General features: G+C 42.2%; 1 protein-coding gene across 1 annotated transcript in view; it reads left to right on the forward strand.

The window, feature by feature from the left end:
• Positions 1 to 20,479, forward strand: part of me2 (malic enzyme 2, NAD(+)-dependent, mitochondrial) — a 112,116-nt gene that overhangs the window by 77,573 nt on the left and 14,064 nt on the right. The window contains exons 11-14 of the mRNA XM_063042618.1: positions 5,850 to 5,964; positions 10,258 to 10,400; positions 12,754 to 12,856; positions 19,798 to 19,868. Coding sequence (XP_062898688.1) covers positions 5,850 to 5,964; positions 10,258 to 10,400; positions 12,754 to 12,856; positions 19,798 to 19,868 — 432 coding nt within the window. The remainder of the gene's footprint in view (positions 1 to 5,849; positions 5,965 to 10,257; positions 10,401 to 12,753; positions 12,857 to 19,797; positions 19,869 to 20,479) is intronic.

Below are 20,479 nucleotides of genomic sequence, written 5' to 3' on the forward strand. Positions count from 1 at the left end.
TTTCCCCTTCCTCAGCCCTACCACTCTGGTTCCCATCCCCCTGCCAAGTTAGCTTAAACCCTCCCTAACAGCTCTATTAAACCTGCCTGCTAGGATATTGGACACCTTTGGGTTCAGGTGTAACCCGTCCTTTTTGTACAGGTCGTACCTCCCCCGGAAGAAGCCCCAATGATCCAGGAACCCGAAGCCCTGTCCCCTGCACCAGTCTCTCAGCTACACATTAACATGCCTGATCATGCTATTTTTGCACTTGTTAGCACGTGGCACAGGCAGCAATCCTGAAATTACTACCCTGGAGGTCCTACTTTTCAGCTATCTACCCAACTCCCTGAATTCTCTCTTCAGGTCCTCCTCCCTTTTTCTACCTGTCATTGGTACCAATGTGTACCAAGACTTCTGGCTTTTCACCCTCTCCCTTGAGAATACTCTGCATCCGATCCGAGACATCTCACACCCTGGCGACCTGAGAGGCAACACACCATGCGGGTATCTCATTCAGGCTGACAGAACCTCCTGTCTCTTTCCCTCACTATGGAATCCCTTATGACTACCACATTCCTCATCATCTTCTCTCCCTTCTGCACCATGGAACCAGGCTCAGTGCCAGAGATCCATTCGCCGTGGTCATCCTCTGTCAGGTCACCCCCCTCAACAGCATCCAAAAGGAGATAATGATTACAGAGGGGAATGGCCACAGGGGTGCTCTCTACTATCTGAGCTCATCCCATCCCTCCCTTGACAGTCACCTACTTATCTAACTCCTGCATCCACGGGGTGACCAACTCCCTGTAGCTCCTACCTATCACCTGTTCACTTTCCCCAACAAGCTGCACAGGCCACAGCTCCAGATCCCTAACACGCTCTCTCAGGAGCTGCATCTCGGTGCACCTGGTGCAGATGTGGCCATCTGCGAGACTGGAAGATTCCCAGGATTCCCACATCTGACACCCAGAGCAAAACACTCACCCTACAGATATGCTCTCTCTATTCCTCCAAAAAAAATGCAAGGAAAAAATGAAGGCTTTGATGCAAAGTGTGCAGATGATGGGAAGATAGGTGGAGTGGTAGGTAGTTTTGAGGAAGTAGCGAGGCTATAGAATGACCTTGACAGATTAGGAGGTTGGGCGAATGGCAGATGGTGTACATTATTGGGAAGTGTATGGTCATGCACTTTGGTAGAAGAAATAAAAGGTAGACTATTTTCTAAATGGAGAGAAAATTCAAAAATCTGAGGTGCAAAGGGACTTGTGAGATCTTGTGCAGGGTTCCCTAAAGGTTAATTTGCAGGTTGTATCAATGGTGAGAAAAGCAAATGCAATGTCGGCATTTATTTCAAGAGGACTAGAATATAAAAGCAAGGACTTTATAGAGCACTGCTGAGGCCTCATTTGGAGTATTGTAAGCAGTTTTGGGCCCCTTAGAAAGCATGAGGTGACATTGGGAAGGATTCAAAGGGGGTTCAAGAAAATGTTTCCAGGATTGAACAGCTTGTACAATGAAGAGCGTTAGGGCCTGTATTCACTGGAATTTAGAACAATCAGTACTGACTGAATTGAAACCTATCGAATGGTGAAAGGTCTTGATAGAGTGGATATAGAGAGAGTGTTTCCTATGGTGGGAGAGTCAAGGAACAGATGACAGAGCCTCAAAATAGAGGGATATCCTTTTAGAACAGAGATGAGGAGGAATTACTGTAGCCATTGGGTGGTGAATTTGGAATTCATTGGCACAGGCAGCTGTGGAGGCCAAGTCATTGCGTATAGTTAAGGCAGAGGTTGATAGATTCTTGATGTTTGAGGCATGCAGGGATACGGGGAGAAGGCAGGAGATTGGAAGAATGGATCAGCTATGATGAAGTAGCGGAGCAGACCCGATTGGCCAAATAGCCTAACTCTGCTCCTGTATCTTATTGTCTCATGGTCTCATATATCGAGGTTCACTAGAATGATGCCAGGAATGAAAGGGTTAAAATATGGGGAGAATATAGAATATAAAATATGGGGAAATATGGTATGGAGGGGGGCTACTACACAGGACTGAAAGAAGCTGCAGAGGGTTGTAAATTTAATCAGCTCCATCTTGGATCCTAGCCTACAAAGTACCCAGGACATCTTCAAGGAGCAGTGTCTCAGAAAGGCAGTGTCCATTATTAAGGACCTCCAACATCCAGGGCATGCCCTTTTCTCACTATTACCATCAGGTAGGAGGTACAGAAGCCTGAAGGCACACACTCAGCGATTTAGGAACAGCTTCTTCCCCTCTGCCATCCATTTGCTAAGTGGTCACTGACATTGGATATTAAACCCTTGGACACTACCTCACTTTTCTAATGTATATTATTTGTTTTTTTTTTGCATGGTTTTTAATCCAGTCAATGTGTGTATACTGTAATTGATTATTATTTTATTTTCTTTTTTCTTCCATATTATGTATTGCATTGAACTGCTGCTGCTAAGTTAGCAAATTTCATGACGCATGCTGGTGATAATAAACCTGATTCTGATATTGAGAGGCCTAGATAGAGTGGATGTGAAGAGGATATTTCCTAGGACTAGAGAGCACAGCCTTATAATAGTGAGACATCCATTTAGAACAGAGATGAGGAGAAATATCTTTAGCCAGAGGGTTGTGAATCTGTGAAATTCATTGCCACAGACAGCTATCCAGATGAAGTCACTGAGTATATTTAAGGCAGAGGTTGATAGGTTCTTTATTAGTTCAGGTGTCAAGGATTGCGGGAAGAAGAGAGGAGAATGGGGTTGAGAGGGGTGATGGATCAGCCATGATGGAATGGCGGAGCAGACTCAAGCGCCAAGTGGCCCAATTCTGCTCCTGTGTCTTGTAGTTCAGAAACAATACTCATGAACTCTTGGACAATTATTTCAGAATAAAATCGCACATGTGGGTCAGAAATAATGCAGTTATGACTGATGATCAAACAGCTGAATTGGTGAAAATATTGCTATTTTTAAATTTAGAGATACAGCATAGAATGGGCCCTTCTGGCCCTTTGTGCCATTTCACCAGCAACTCCTGATTTAATACTAGCCTAACCAACCGGTACATCTTTGGACTGTCGGGAGGAAAATGGGGCACCCTGATGAAACCCACACGTGACATGGGGAGGGTGTGCAAACTCCTTATGTGGGATGCTGGGATTGAACTTCAAACTCCAATGCTCCGAGCTGTAGTAGCGCTGTGCTAACCACAATGTTACCTGGTGCCCCAATATGTATTATTTATGATGAGATATAGAAGCAGGTTGCCTATGAGGCCTGTTTGGGTGTGTAAGTGAGTGGGTGGGAGGGTGGTGAGAAATGGACTTGTTTTGCTTTTGCTGTCTTGTTTTGTTGGTATTGCTGCGTGTGTTCTACTGATGAGCATTGTGGGTATGCTATATTGGTGCTGGAATATGTGGCAACACTTGTGGGCTACCCCAGTATATCCCTGGTTATTAACACATGATGCATTTCGCTGTATGCTTCCATGTATGTGTGATAAATATGAAACTGAAGCAACACATAGAAAATGCTGGAGGAACTCGGCAGGTCAGGCAGCACCTATGGAGAGGAATAAACAGTCAGCGTTTTGGGCTGAGACTGGAAAGGAAGAGGGAAGATGCCAGAATAAGATGGTGAGGGAGGCAAATGAGCACAAGCAAGAAGGTGATAAGTGAAGCCAAGTGGATGGGAAAGCTAATAGGCAGGAGAAGGAATCTGATAGGAGAGGAGAGTGCACCATTGGAGAAAGGGAAGGAAGAAGTGATGGACAGGTGAGGAGAAGAGGGAAGAAGCCAGAGTGGAGGAATAAAAGAAGAGGGAAGGAAAATATTTACTGGAAGTTGGAGAGATCAATGTTCATGCCACCAGGTTGGAGACTACTTAATGGAATACAAGCTGTTGCTTCTCCACCCTGAGAGTGGCTTCATTGTGGTAAAAGAGGAGGCCGTGGACTGACATATTGGAACGGAAATGGGGATAGGAATTAAAATGGTTAGCCTCTGGGATATTCCGCTTTTGACATAATAAATAAATCTGAATATATGTTGCACTGTGAATACTTTCCCAGGTCAGCAAGTCTGAATCTGCATTCTCCGGAAAATGTTTGTAAAGAAGAGCCCATGTGGTGACTCTAATTGTATGTGCTGCTGTATTTCTCCGGAAGAAATGAGCTAATTTATACATTAATGGTTTGATTAACTACATATAGTTACTACTGTTTAGTGTGGTAGTGTGGCAACCAGCATAACGTTTTACAGTGCCAGTGACCTGGATTTAATTCCCGCTGCTGCCAGTAAGGGTTTGTGCCTTCTCCCCATGACCTTTTGTGTTTCCTCTGGATGCTCCGGTTTCAAAGACATGGATTAGTAGGGTAATTGGTCACCTGGGTGTAATTGGATGACACGGATTTGTTGGGCTGGAAGGGCCTATGTACATTAAATAAATATATGCAAGTCAGAGTATACTTAAACAAGCAAACAAGGTATGTTATTCAGATTCCCAGAGTGTCAGAGGTTGATATTTATAGTAAAGTACTTGTATTAGAGAGGCGTCTAATATGAGCATGAGTAAATTTGTAAAATAAAGGGAATACGGTTTGGAAATTCAGTGTTATTAGATTATGAAAATAGTCATTTATCTGCATTATTCTGATTAATATTGATTCTCAAAAATACCATGTTGTCTAGTTTTGTTATTAGGTACAGCTGATAGCCTTTTAAAAATTTGACCATAGGACTTGGGAACAGAGCTAGGCTATTCAGCCAGTTGAGTTTCTCCACCATTCAACCATGGCTGATTTATCTCCCTCACCTCCAGTCTCTTGACTTCTCCCCATAACTTTCGACGCTGTTACTAATCAAGAACCTGTCAAGCTCTGCTTAAGTATACCCAGTGAAATGACACCCACATCAGCCTGTGACAGTGAACTCCACAGATTCACTACTCTCTGGCAAAAGAAATTCCTTTTCACCTCAGTTCTAAGGATGTCCTTCAATTATGAGACTGCCCTCTGGTCCTAGATTCCCCCACTATAGGAAATATTCCCTCCACATCCACTCTATCTTGGCTTTTCACTATTCAATAGATTTCACTGAGATCCCACCTTCATTCTCATAAATATTAGCGAGTACAGGCTCAGAGCCATCAAATGCAGCTCATTTATTAACCCTTTCATTTCCTAGATTATTTGTGTTCAATTATAGCTCTTGGAAGTAGCTTTTTAAATAGAATTTTGTTGTGGATATGAACCTGGATATCTGATGCAGTTCATTGTCAAAAACCAGCAAAGCTTCTTCATCCTATACATCTGACTATCAAATTTCTAATTTATTGTCTTCTCGCTTGGCAAGTCCAATGGGGAAAGAATAGAGAGTAACTCTTTTATTTTTAAATATTTAATCTCTCTTTATATGTTGGGAATTTGAGCTGAGATTAAGTGGCTTGTCTGTAGTTGTTCATCAGAATCAGAGTAATTATTTTGCATGTTATTAAATGTCAAGGACATACAGATGCATTGGAAAACATTGATTCAGAGTCAGGTTTAATATCACTGGTATATATTGAGTGTTTGTCTTCAGGTTCCTGTACCACCACCTTGATGGTAGCAATGGGAAGAGGGCAGGCATATCTTGGGTGATGGGTATCATTAATGACAGATGTCAGCTTTTTGAGGTGTCACCTTTTGAAGATGGGGAGGCTAGTGCCCATGATGGAGCTGGCTGAGTTTACAACTTCCTGCAGTGTTCTCTGCTCCTGTGCAGTGGCCACTCCATACCAGATGGTAATGCAACCAGTTAGAATGTTGTCTATAGTACGTCTGACTCTAAATGATGCTGCTTCTGACTACAGGGTCGTTCAGAGGCGATAGAGGGCCACCAGGAAGCATATGCCCATCCAGCACCTGATCAATCAGCCAAGACATTTCTGGATGCAGTCAACATACTCAAGCCCACTGCTATTATAGGTAAGTGGTAGAAACTTCAGCAGAAATGTTGAAAACTAAAAAATGGCTTCACTTGTAGATTTTAGAAACTAATTTGAGTGGTATTTTGATTAAGAAGGTTTAAATATTGAATATATGTATTGGGGGATTTTTTTTGAATACTTAAAAGGAAATGCTTGGGAGTATTGAACAGTTTTACAGTGCTCTTGGGCAATGTGGGCATTATATTGCCATTTTGTATATATTATTTATTTAGAAATGCAGTGCAAAACAGACCCTTCTGGCCCAACGAGCTTCACCACCCTGCAACCCACCTATTTTAACACTAGCTTTATCCCAGAACAATTTACAATGACCAATCAACCTACTAACTTGTACATCATTGGAATGTGGAAGAAAATTGGAGCACCAAGAGAGAACGCACGCAGTTTACGGGAGAATGTACAACCCCCCTTCTGATGGCGGTGGAAATGAACACTGAACTCTGGAACGCCCTAAGCTACAATAGCATTGTGTTATGCCACTGTGATATTGAAGCAAGTTGGAAAATGCATGGTCATGCCCATTGGTTGAAGAAATAAATGTGCAGACTATTTTCTAAACAGGAAGAAAATCCAAAAATCTGAGATGCAAAGGGACTTGGGAGTCTTTGTGCAGAACACCCTAAAGGTTAACTTGCAGGTTGAATCAGTGGTGAAGAAGGCAAATGCAATGTTAGCATTCAGTTAAAAAGGTCTAGAATACAAGAGCAGGAATGCGATGCAGATGCTTTATAAGGCAATGGTGAGGCCTCATCTTGAATATTGTGAACAGTTTTGGTCTCCTTATCTAAGAAAAGATGTGCTGGCATTGAAGAGGATTCAGAGGAGGTTAATAAAGATAATTCCAGGAATGAAAGGGTTATCATACAAAGAATGTTTGATGGCTTTGGGCCTGTACTCGCTGGAATTTAGAAGGATGGGGGGGCGGGGGGGGGGAGATCTCATTGAAGCTTTCAAATGTTGAAAGGCCTAGACAGATTAGATGTGGAATGGATGTTTCCCATGGTGGGAGAGTCTAGGGCAAGAGGGCACAGCCTCAGATAGAGGGGTGTTCATTTAAAACAGAGACACGGAGAAATTTCTTTAGCCAGAGGGTGGTGAATTTGTGTATTTTGCTACCATGGGCGGCTGTGGAGGCCAGGTTGCTGGGGTGTATTTAGGCAGAGATTGGTAGGTTCTTGATTGGACATGGCATTAAACGTTACAGGGAGAAGGCTGAGGAGGGGAGAAAAGGATCAGCCATGATTGAATGACTGAGCAAACTCGATGGGCCAAATGGCCTAATTGTGCTCCTATGTTGTATGGTCTTATGGTATCTTGTTCATGTACCTCCACCAAGGATGAGCCTAAGCCCAGCTGCAAAAGGAGCAGTGTTGGGCTTAGGGCCAACAACCCCATCCCATTAAAAGCCAGAGCAACAGAAGTTCCAAAGACCTCATCTCTGGGAAAGGAAGGATCTTCTCCATGAAGATGTACGAAATTGTGTGGTGAAACTGGAAGCCACAAGGCCAATTAAACTTTTCTCAGCCCAGAACAGAGGACTCCGGCCAGCTACTTTTGGCTGCCCGTGCCCCAGTAGGGAAGATGAGGGTGTGAAGGAAATTCTGTTCCTATAGAATGCCACTACTCAAGTATCTCAAGTAGTCTTGCCTTTCAAATCCACAATTTTTTGTCTAGTTAAATATTTCCTATTAGGTTTCCCCCATCACAAAATGAACCATCTTAGCCAAAGTTACAAATGAGATGCCCTACAACCTGATTAGAGTACATTTTGCTGACCTCTTAAGTCTTCATTTCCCTGCACACTCATTCATGTGTCACCCAGTTTCTGCTCAGTTATTGATTTAGATGAGAGAACAGCCTGGTTCTGGTGGTCTATATAAAGCAGCTTGAGCGCCAAGTGCTTTTGTTGTCTCTGGAGTCTTTCATCCTATCCATCACCAAGCGGCTGCAGTAGACCCCCTTCTGTTACTAATCGGCCTGTCAACATCATCTGTCGCTATGGCAGCATTCTCCACATGTGCCCTAACAATATTATCTTTCCTCTATGTAGGTCAACCCCCAACAAAATATCTGTTTTCAGGCAATACATCCTGACATATGGGCTGCTGTTTTTTTCCTTCATTTAACCCTGGCAGAAATCCTCTGAACCTGCCACTGCCTCAGTGTACAAGTATTGGAAAACAAAATGAAATGCAGTTGCTGTAAATTTGAAATAAACACCAAAGATATTGGCAATGCATTGAAAAGTGAGGTTGCTCTGGGTCAATGACCCTTCATCAGTTTGAAAATTTGAACCGTGTTTTAATCAACACAGGCTTTCCCAATGTTGTCGATTAGAATTTGGTCATGTTAGAAAAACACAGGGCTTCATTAAATTGCCACTTTAGCCATCTGCACTTGTGTATTTGGTTTCTCAAATATTAAAAAATTTAATTTTAAATTTTGTAGCTGTGTGATTTTAAAGGTTTCTCAATTTTTATTTTATTACCAGCAAGGGATTCAGACTGATGGCCTTGTAATGACTTTACAATCAGGAAAGCTAGATTGATTTTTAGTACTAAACTGGAGCTTATTTGAAACTTCATTAAAAATTATACATGTTAGAATGTCATTCAGTTCAATCCAAAGTGGAAGTCAGATTATTCTCATTTCCCAGCTCTTGGTCCTTGGCTTTGTAAATCGTAGCACAGCTGATGCTCAGCAGTATGTTTTCAGGCATTGATTCCCAGCACCCCTGGCTGGAACAGAAAATGTCTTCACCTCTGTCTAATCTTTCTACCAACTGTCATAAATGTAAGCTCAGTGGCCACTTTATTAGGCATACCTGTACACTTTGTTAATGCAAATATCTAATCAGCCGGTTACGTGGCAGCAGCTTAATGCATAAAAGCATGCAGGCATGGACAAGCAGTTCAGTTGTTGTTCCGATCAAATATCAGAATGAGGAAGAATGTGATCTAAGTGTCATTGACTGTGGGATGATTGTTGGTGCCAGACAGTGTGGTTCGAGTATCTCAGAAACTGCTAATCTTCTGGGATTTTCATGTATAGCAGTTTAGTTTACAGAGAATGGTTCATAAAACATCCAGTGTATGGCAGTTCTGTAGGCAAAAACTCCCTTGTTAATGAAAGGGGTCAGAGGAGAATGGCCAGACTGGTTCAAGCTGACAGGAAGGTGACAATCACCCAAACACAATTGTGCAGTGATGTGCAGAAGAGCATCCACATGCACAACACATCGAGGACCTCACTGGGTTTCATTCCTATGGCCACTTATTAGGTACACTCCTGTACCTAGTAAAGTGGCCACTGACTATATGTCCAGAGTTTGACCTAAAGGAAGCATGATATAGAACTTTGTTGTAGGTAATTCCAATAGATTTTTCCTTCTCCTCCTCTTTTTCAAAGAAAATGAATATATTTATACTTATCGGCAAAAGATATAACCAACTTGATCCAGGCTGTTGTCTCACTAAAATCAATAACTGAGCCCAGCCGGTCTTCAAAATCCCTTGCATTGAATCCTGATACGTACTTGAGCGATCCAAAGATCCTTCCAAAGTCAAAATGAGGCATAAAACTTGTTGCTTATTGCGAAAAATGAAGAAGAAAGAGGAGCCGAGAGAGCAAAGACAAAGGAAGAAAATAGTCGTGGTCGCCTCACACTCAGGCTAGAGATGACAAAAATTCCAGTGATAACAATTATACTATAAGCTAAGAAGATTCTAGAAAAATACATAAGCAAATGAGCTATAAATACTGGAAAATTCACTGAATATGTTATAGGTGATTACATAAAAATACAAGCATGCATAGGAAAGTTAAACTACAAGAATAATAACAATTCTTCACCAAAATCTAACACTAAGCATCAGAAGTCCTCACAGCATCCTGTTGTATGGGGACTTCTGGTCCTTCCTGTAAACTGGAGACTAAAATGAATACATTGCTCCACCTGATGCCAAATGAATACTGTGTGATTCTGGAATCGTGTTTATGTTCTATGCCTTTGCCTAAAAAGTATACTATATGCTACCAATCTACCCAGAGCATACAGGTGTTTATCAATACTACTTAAGGTGTTTGTAGCCTATTCGGCTTCCAACTCTTCTTCCTCATTTCAGTATAATTTATTGTTTATTTTCTTACCTTGTTTACTCAACTAAAAATATACCACTGCACAGACAGCATCCTGAAGCCTGTGTGTAATGTGTTAACTTTATTTTCTTAAAGTTTCAGCTTTGACTTTATTTAATTTGTTTTTTGACAGGGGTCGCAGGTGCTGGTAGACTGTTCATCAAAGAAGTGATTAGTGCCCTGGGCAGAATTAATGAGCGTCCTATAATTTTTGCATTGAGTAATCCAACAACTCAAGCTGAATGTACTGCAGAAGAGGCATACACTTTTACGGAGGTATTATGGGTTGTTGTCACTCTTTTCTTTCACACCATCTAATGTTGGCTTGTATATCCATGTCTTCAGAAGTTTATTTTTATGTATGCTTTCTATAATTTAAAATTCTTGCTGAAGTGGTATCTACTACTTTCCTTCATCCTGCAAGTTAATTTTTGGTTTCAAGAACCAATCTTGAGATTTGTGCATAGAATCTAATCTATGTCACGATGGCGCCTTTTACTGGCGACTTTGCGTGCAGCCCTGATAGGAATCATCACATATTCCTGTTTAAGACTACTACAGCTGAAGTCCACTGTCACAGCCATGGGTGCTTCAGTAAACAGTCCTTCTCTTTTTGCACTAATTTAATTTAATTTTTTTTAACATACTGATTGTCATTTATAGTTTTTATTATTATATATTGCAATTTACTGCTGCCGCATACCAACAAATTTCACAGCGCGTGCCAGTGATCTTAACTATGATTCTGATTATAATCTGATGGAGAGTTCATTTGTTTTTAGAGTCAAAGAACACTACAGCACAAAAACAAGCCCTTTGGCCCATCTAGTCAGTGTCAAACAGTTAGTCCCATTGATCTGCACACGGACCAAAGCCCTTCATTCCCCAAATCCTGCGGTTATAACAAACTATTCAAAGACCCCATATCACCTGCCAACTTTAAATTTTGAAGATTGTTCTGAAATGATCCACTAACAGAGAACATCATAGTATTTACTTATTATTGAGATACAGCGCAGAACAGGCTCTTCTGGCCCTTTGAGCCGCGCTGTGCATCAACCCACTCATTAATCTGAGTTTACTCATGGGACAATTTGCAATGACCAATTTACCTACTGACTGGTACATCTTTGGACTGTGGGAGGAAGCCCGTGCATTCCACAGGGAGAGGTGCAGAGACTCCTTACAGATGAAGTCAGGATTGAACTCTGAACTACAATGCCCTGAGCTGTAATAGCATCGCGCTAGCAGCTACGCTTCTGTGGCACCCATAATACAGCATATGTTACTGGATTATTAATCCAGAGACCGTGATCACTCAACTGGTCAGGTGTGATCGAATGGCTGTGCTGCCGTGTCACCTTTACACTCTGCCTGTGATGGTGTTGGAGAAACATGGGACCTTGTTGAAAATGGATTTGTCACCAGTCTTGATAATCTTTAAATAGAATTGTGCCAGGCTGTTTGTTGTTTTTGTAGGAAGTTTGGCACACTAAAGCATGTGCTCTGTAATCTGGTCTGGATGAGTCTCTGCCAAATACAATTGTTATACTTGTGTTGACAATCAAGGTCAGACTCAGTTGATTTTTAGGTTTGTAGGGTGGTTTTGGGGACAGGTTGGGGGTCATGTTAGGATTCAGGGTCAAGGATGTGGGGAATGAGGGATTCCAAGCCTCTGCTCTGCATTCAAAGGCCAGTGACATGGACATGGTTGGATTTCGGGCCAGCAGACCAGTGAGGACGATGGTTGGTGGACCTCCAGAAAAGCAAGCTGAGACTGGAGTTCATAGCCTAGTGTTCAGGGTCCCATCATTGGCTTGTCTGGAGTTCGGGTTTTCATCTAGAGATCTCATTCAGCGGAAGATCGATCCCAAAGGTGATTGGAATTCCAGAAATTGAGGCCTGATGATGGAGCCTTGAGTCTGAATCTTTGTGAGTCTGACGGGGAGGTCGAAGACCCAAAGTCTGTGAATCTACTAATCTGCAGGAGACCGAAGAATGCATGTTCTGGGTTAGAGGACTATATGTATGTGGGTTAGTGGGTGGTTGATGAGGAGAAGTGGGGCTTGTTTGGCTATTGTTGCTTGATATGTTCTGTTTTGTTGTGTTCTGGGTTGTTCTGCTGAACATTATGGGCATTTTGTGTTGGCGCTGGAATATGTGGTGACATTTGAAAGCTAACCCCAACACATCCTTGAATGTGTAGGTTGTTAACGCAACAGTACATTTCACCGTATGTTTCAGTGTACATGTGATAAATAAATAAATCTGAATCTGAAACCTACAAGGCCTGGGAGAAGGTGGAAACTCTATAGAAACCTCACGAGGTCAGGTTTGATCCTTCATCGTTGGGACTGTGAGGTAGCAGCACTAATTCCTAAATCACATCTGTGTATTTTTGTCTTTGATTTATCTCCATTCATAAAGGGGCTGGGAAAGAGGGTTGCATTTTGATGGCTATTTTATTTTGCTTTTTTTCCCTTTTATTTTGAAAGCCAGGTATATTCTTGGTTGTAATTTTTTTTAAATAACATATAAAATATTTCAGCTGTTTGGAGAGCCAACTATAAGAAGCAGTAGAATTGCCAGCAGTTGAAATGTTCTTTTAGCTGTTGCTTGTTTTTCACAGGGGAGATGCCTTTTTGCCAGTGGCAGCCCATTTGATCCAGTGACATTACCAGATGGACGTGTGTTTCGACCAGGCCAGGGAAACAACGCTTACATTTTTCCTGGTGAGTCTGTTGTCTTTGGTTCTCTTGTTGTACTTGTTAGCATCTTTCTATTTCTGGAATTAAGTTTTCTCCTTTCAAGGTTATTGGTTTTATTATGTAATCATGCTACCCATTCTCAACTTTCCCAATATTTTGTGTATATATATTTCTATATCATATATAATAATAATGAAGGTTGCATCTGGAAAAAAAAATATATACATACATACATACACACACAGTGGCATGCAAAAGTTTGGGCATCCCTGATCAAAATTTCTGTAAATGTGAATAGCTAAGTGAGTAAAGGATGACCTGATTTCCAAAAGGCATGAAGTTAAAGAGGACACATTTCTTTTAATATTCTAAGGAAGAAAACATTTTTATTTCCATCTTTTACAGTTTCAAAATAACAAAAAAGGAAAAAGGCCCGAAGCAAATGTTTGGGCACCCAGCATGGTCAGTACTTTGTAACACCCCCTTTGGCAAGTATCACAGCTTGTAAACGCTTTCTGTAGCCAGCTAAGAGTCTTTCAATTCTATTTTGGGGGATTTTCGCCCATTCTTCCTTGCAAAAAGGCTTCTAGTTCTGTGAGATTCTTGGGCCATCTTGCATACACTGCTCTTCTGAGGTCTATCCACAGATTTTCAATGATGTTTAGGTTGCGGGACTGTGAGGGCCATGGCAAAACCTTCATCTTGGGCCTCTTGAGGTAGTCCATTGTGGATTTTGAGTTGTGTTTAGGATCATTATCCTGTTGTAGAAGCCATCCTGTTTTCATCTTCGCAAACAACAGGAATTCTGCAGATGCTGGAAATTCAAGCAACACACATCAAAGTTGCTGGTGAATGCAGCAGGCCAGGCAGCATCTCTAGGAAGAGGTACAGTCGACGTTTCAGGCTGAGACCCTTCGTCATGAAATATCTTTTCATGAAATTTTGCACCCTTTTTTTCCTCCAAACATACCTTTGCTCATTGCGGCCAAAAAGTTCTGTTTTAACTTCATCAGTCCACAGGACTTGTTTCTAAAATGCATCAGGCTTGTTTAGGCGTTCCTTTGCAAACTTCTGACACTGAATTTTGTGGTGAGGACGCAGGAAAGGTTTTCTTCTGATGACTCTTCCATGAAGGTCATATTTGTGCAGGTGTTGCTGCACAGTAGAACAGTGCACCACCACCCCAGAGTCTGCTAAACCTTCCTGAAGGTCTTTTGCAGTGAAACGAAGGTTTCGATTTGCCTTTCTAGCAATCCTACAAGCAGTTCTCTCGGAAAGTTTTCTTGGTCTTCCAGACCTCAACTTGACCTCCACCATTCCTGTTAACTGCTATTTCTTAATTACGAACTGAGGAAACGGGTACCTGAAAATGTTTTGCTATCTTCTTATAGCCTTCTTCTGCTTTGTGGGTATCATTTATTTTAATTTTCAGAGTGCTAGGCAACTGCTTAGAGGAGCCCATGGCTGCTGATTGTTGGGGCAAGGTTTGAGGAGTCAGGGTATTTATAAAGCTTTGAAATTTGCATCACCTGGCCTTTCCTAACGATGATTGTGAACAACTCATAGCCCTAACAAGCTAGTTAAGATCTGAGATCTTGGTAAAAGTTATTTGAGAGCTCAAATCTCTTGGGGTCCCCAAATGTTTGCACGCACGCACGCATACACACACACACACACACGCACACACACAGCGAGACGCGTGCGACACACATGGGTTTGTTATGCACAACTGTCTTTAGAATTTACAGAAAATGGTGTGGGGGGGGAAAAATACCCAGTAAGCAGCAGTCCTGTGAACAAAAATGCCTTGCTAATGAGAGAGGTCAGAGGAGAACAGCCAGACTGGATCAAGTTGACAGGAAGGCAAGGATAACTCAAATAACCACACATTCCAACAGTGGTGTGCAGAAGAGCAACTCTCAATGCATAGCATGTGGAACCTTGAAATGGATGGGCTGCAGCAGCAGAAGATCACACCAGGTTCCACCTAATAAGCTGGCCACTGAGTGTATAGTGGAATGTTCTCCATAGACCGCTTCACCTTTCTACATTTGTGTACTTCCTAAAATAGGTTTCAGATCAAAACTTTTCTCTTTGCTTCACTTACCTCAATTATCTTTATCCTCCTGCTTATCGGCTTTATTGAATTTTAATTTTGCATGTGGAGGTACACACTTTTAACATAGAAGAGTACAACACAGGAACAGGCATTTTGGCCCACAATGTTGTGCCAAACCAGTTAAAAAGCAAATTAAAAAACTATCCAAACACTAATCCCTCCTAATCCTTGTCAAATTTATATCAGCCGTTATTTGGTTTAGTAGGCTATAAGATGATTGTTCTGCCTTTACAAGTGCAGTTAAGTTCAAATTTAAGCTGCAAATTAAAAGTATCCTAGCAAACAGCACATCCCCACCCAGCCATCGACAGCTAAAGGTGCATCAGGAATGAGGTCCACATTGAATTGTCAAATTGGTATAAAATGAATCAATTTTCTGTTGGTTTATAAACTGGGAAATGTTGTTACTGTGTTCGAAGTTATTGGAGAGACACTGAAGCTGGTGATACACAAGTCTTAAACACAGGAAATACTGCAGATGCTGGAAATCCAAAGCAACACACACAAAATGCTGAGGAACTCAACAGAGCAGCAGCATTGATGGAAATGAATAAACAGTTGACATTTTGGGCTGAGGCCCCCCTCCAAAAGGATCCTAGTACCAAACACATCTTTATCTCTCTTCCCCCCCCCCCACTCTCTGCCTGCGATTTCCTTGTTCATTTGTCCCTCTCCACTAATCTCCCTCCTGGCACTTATCCCAGCAAGCAGCCAATGTGTGCCCATTCACTCCTCCTCCATTCAGGGCCCCAGTCCTTCCAGGTGAGGCAAAACTTCACTTGTGAATCTACTGAGGTCAGTAGTTGTATCAGGCGCTCCTGATGCGGCCTCCCCTTGGTGAAACTGGATATAACTTGGCAGTCCCTTTTGTCAAGCACTTCCAGTCCATCCCTTGAGCTGAATTTCCCAGTGGTCAACCATTTTAATTCCTATTCCCATTCCCGTTCTGACATGTCGGTCCGTGGCCTCCTCTTGTGCCATGATTAGGCTACTGAGTGGAGGAGCAACACCTCGTATTCCATCTGCATATCCTCCAACTTGATGGCATGAACATTGGTTTCTCTTATCGGTTTAAAAAACTTTCCTTCCCCCCTTCCCTCATCTTCTATTCTCCACTCTGGCCTCATCTCTTCTCACCAGCCTATCACCTGTCCCTGGTGCTCCTCCTTCCCTCTCCCATGGTCTGAACTAATTTGGCAGGGGTATGGAAACTGGGGTGAAGATATTCGGGATAAGATGGATGGTAAAAAAAAAAAGCAAAGATTGCATACAGTTAGACTGTCAGGAAGGGCAGGCAGTTAATAGGACAAAATTGCAGCCAGCAGGGTGAGTATCAGTGTATTAGCATTGCAAAATCAAAAAGGGTAGCAAATGCAGTACTCAGTGTTATATCTCAATGCATGGAGAATAAGAAATGAGGTGAATGATCTTATTACACGTTTACAGATCGTCAGGAATGATATTATAGCTATCACTGAATCATAGCTGAAGGATGGTTGTAATTGGGAGCTGAATGTCTTAAGGTTCACATTGTATTGGAGGGGTAAGAAGGTAGGCAGAGGGGATGGTATGATCCTACTGGTAAAGAATGGCATCGAATCATTAGAAAGATGTGACTTAGGATTGAATGTTGAATACTTATGGGTTGTGTTAAGAAACTGCAAGGGTAAAAGAACCCTGATGGCAGTATATACAGGCCTCCAACCAGTAACAGGAGTGTGGACTATAGATTACAACATATAGGAGCAGGAGTAGGCCATCTTGCCCATCGAGTCTGCTCTGCCATTCAATAAGATCATGGCTAATCTGGCCATGGACTCATCTTCACCTACCTGCCTATTCCCCATAACCTTTAATTACCCTACAATGCAAAAATCTATCCAAAAATGAGGAAGGTGCAGGATAGATGTATTCCAAAAACAAAGAAATACTCAGATGGTAAAACAGTACAACTATGGCTGACGAGGGAAGTCAAAGCTAATGTAAAAGCAAAAGAGAGGGCGTACAACAAAGCAAAAAAATTAGTGGGAAGATAGAGATTGGGAAGCTTTTAAAAACCTACAGAAAGCAACTAAAAGAATCATTAGGAAGGAGAAGATGAAATATGAAAGCAAACTAGCAAACAATATCAAGGTGGATAGGAAAAGCTTTTTCAAGAATATGGAAAAAGAAGAGGTCAGAGCGGATATGGAACCACTAGAAAATGAGGCCAGAGAAATAACGGGCGACAAGGAGATGGCAGATGAACTAAGTGAGTATTTTGCATCAGTCTTCAATGTGGAAGACACTAGCAGTGTGCCAGGTGTTAAAGGGTGTGAGGGAAGAGAAGAGAAGGAGTTACTATTACAAGGGAGAAAGACCTAAAGGTGCATAAGTCATCCAGATCAGATGAACTGTACTCCAGGGGTCTGAAAGAGCTAGCGGTAGAGATTGTGGCGGCATTAGTAATAATCTTTCAAGAAGCATTGGACTCTGACATGGTGCCAGAGGAGTGGAAAATTGCATATGTCATTTCCACTCTTTAAGAAAGGAGGAAAGCAGCAGAAAGGAAATTATAGACCAGTTAGCCTGACCTCAGTGGTTGGGGAGATGTTGGAGTCATTTGTTAAGGATGAGGTTTTGGAGTACTTGGTGACACAGGACAAGATCTTGGCTCCAGTCAGCATGGTTTTCTTCAGGGAAGATCTTGCCTGAAAACTTGTTGGAATTCTTTAAGGAGATTACAAGTAGGATCAACAAAGGGGATGCAGTGGATGTTGAGAATTTTCAGAAGGCCTTTGACAAGGTGCCACACATGAGGCTGTTTACCAAGTTAAGAGCCCATGGTATTACAGGAAAGCTACTAACATGGTTAGAGCATTGGCTTATTGATAGGAGGCAGCAAGTGGGAATAAAAGGATCCTTTTCTGGTTCAGAGAAGATTCATGAGAATGATTCCAGGAATGAAAGGGTTACCGTATGAGGAACGTCTGGCAGCTCTTGGGCTGTATTCCCTGGAGTTCAGGAGAATGAGGGGGATCTCATTGAAACATGGCAAAGTTATTTCCCATGCTCGCGGAGTCTAGGACAAGGGGAGTTTAGAACAGAGATGTGGAGAAATTATTTTAGTCAGAGGGTGGTAAATCTGTGGAATTTGATACTGTGAGCGGCTGTGTAGGCCAAGTCATAGACAGATAGGTTCTTGATTAGCCAGGACATCAAAGGGTATGGGGAGAAGGCAGGGGAGTGGGGATGACCGGAAGAATTGGATCAGCCCATGATTGAATGGCGGAGCAGACTCGATGGGCTGAATGGCCTGCTTCTGCTCCTATATATTATGGTCTTATAAGACATAGGAGCAGAATTAGGCCATTCAGCTGATCGAGTCTGCTCTGCCATTCCATCATGTTTGATCCTGGATCCCATTCAACCCCATGCACTGCTTTCTCGCCATATCCTTTGATGCTCTGATCAATCAGGAAGCTATCAACTTTCGCTTTAAGTATGCCTATGGACTTGGCCTCCACCACAGTATGTGGCAGAGCATTCCACAGATTCAACACTCTCTGGCTAAACCAAATTCCTCCTTACCTCTGTTCTAAAAGGTCACTCTTCAGTTCTGAGGCTGTGCCCTCTAGTTCTGGATACCACCACAGAGGAAACATCCTCTCCAAATCCACCTTATCTTGTCCTTTCAACACTTGGTAGGTTTCAATGAGATCTGCACACATTCTTCTAAATTTCACTGAGTACTGGCCCAAAGCTGCCAAACACTCCTCATAAGTTAACCCCTTCTTTCCCAGAATCATCCTCATGAACCTTCTCTGGACTCTCCAATGACATCATTTCTGAGATAATGAGGCCCAAAACTGTTGACGATACTCCAAGTGTGGCCTGACTAGTCTCTTATAAAGCCTCAGCATTATCTCCATGCTTTTATATTCTATTCCAGTTGAAATAAATATCAACATTGCATTTGCCGCCTTTACCACAGAATCATCCTGTAAATTTACCTTCTGGGAGTCTTACACGAGGACTCCTAAGTCCCTCTGCACCTCTGATGTTTGAACCTTCTCTCCATTTAGATAATAGTCCACACTATTGTTCCTTTTACCAAAATGCTTCATCATTGTATTCCATCTGCCACTTTTTTGTCCATTCTTCCAATTTGTCTAACTCCTGCTGCAATCTCATTGTTTCCTCAGCACTACCTACCCCTCTACCTATCTTTGTATCATCTGCAAACTTTACCACAAAGCCCTCAATTCCATTATCCAAATCACTTACAAACATTGTGAAAAGTAGCAGTCCCAATGCTGACCCCTGAGAAACACCACTAGTCACTGGCAGCCAACCAGAAAAGGCCCCCTTTATACCCACTCGCTGCCTCCTGCCTGTCAGCCATTCCAGTATCCATGTTAATATCTTTCCTGTAATGCCACAGGATTTTATCTTATTAAGCAGTCTCATGTGTGGCACCTTATCAAACGCCTTCTGAAAATCCAAGTAAATGACATCCACTGCCTTCCCTTTGTGTACCCTGCTTGTTACTTCCTTGAAGAACTCTAACAGATTGGCCAGGCAAGATTTCCCTTCACAGAAACCATGCTGATTTTGACTTATTTTACCATTAGTCTCCAAGTATCCCGAAACCTCATCCTTAATAATAGACTCCAACACTTTCCCAACTACTGAGGTTGGGATATTTTCAAGAGATTATTGGAAATTATGGTGTTCTGATGTCTGAAACATTGTCTAATTGCTATTTGCATAGCTGATTACATGTAGAATATACTGTGAAAGTTTCCTCCCATTTCTGCTCAGATCCAGTTTGACGTTGGTCATTGAAGTTATGATTGTGTTGCAGGTGTTGCACTAGCCGTTACCCTCGTAGGGGTTCGTAAAATCAGCGATGAAGTTTTCTTGGAAGCTGCAAAGGTTTGTGATAGAGACATAATTAACATCTGTGGAATACATTACTTTTTCTTGAGGGGTGATGTTTTCTCTTACAAAATATGATTCCAGTTCATTTGAGGAAAAGGAGGTATAAAAACTAACGGAATCTCAATCAACAGTGCAGCCCCAACCTGAGACCCTTCTCCAGTTGCCATTCTTCAGCTTCATTTTCCAGCATTTCTGCTGCACAGCTCCATTGAGCACTGCTGTGTTCAGTAACTACACCAATGCTTTAGCTCCCTCTACTGTCCCTAAGGAGGGTGCTTTAGTAGCAGTAGCAATAGTAACACTCAAGTGGAGTATTATGTTCTCATAAGGGGTTGTTTATTAGTGGATCCTCAGATGGCTGTAGAGCAGGGGCTCCCAACCTCAGTTAATGATAGGGGTAGATGGCATAAAAAAGGTTGGGAACCCTGACAACAGGAATTCTGCAGATGCTGGAAATTCAAGCAACATACATCAAAGTTGCTGGTGAACGCAGCAGGCCAAGCAGCATCTATAGGAAGAGGCGCAGTCGACGTTTCAGGCCGAGACCCTTCGTCAGGACTAACTGAAGGAAGAGTGAGTAAGGGATTTGAAAGCTGGAGGGGGAG

Source organism: Mobula hypostoma, chromosome 3, assembly GCF_963921235.1.
Source record: "Mobula hypostoma chromosome 3, sMobHyp1.1, whole genome shotgun sequence".
NCBI lineage: Eukaryota > Metazoa > Chordata > Chondrichthyes > Myliobatiformes > Myliobatidae > Mobula > Mobula hypostoma.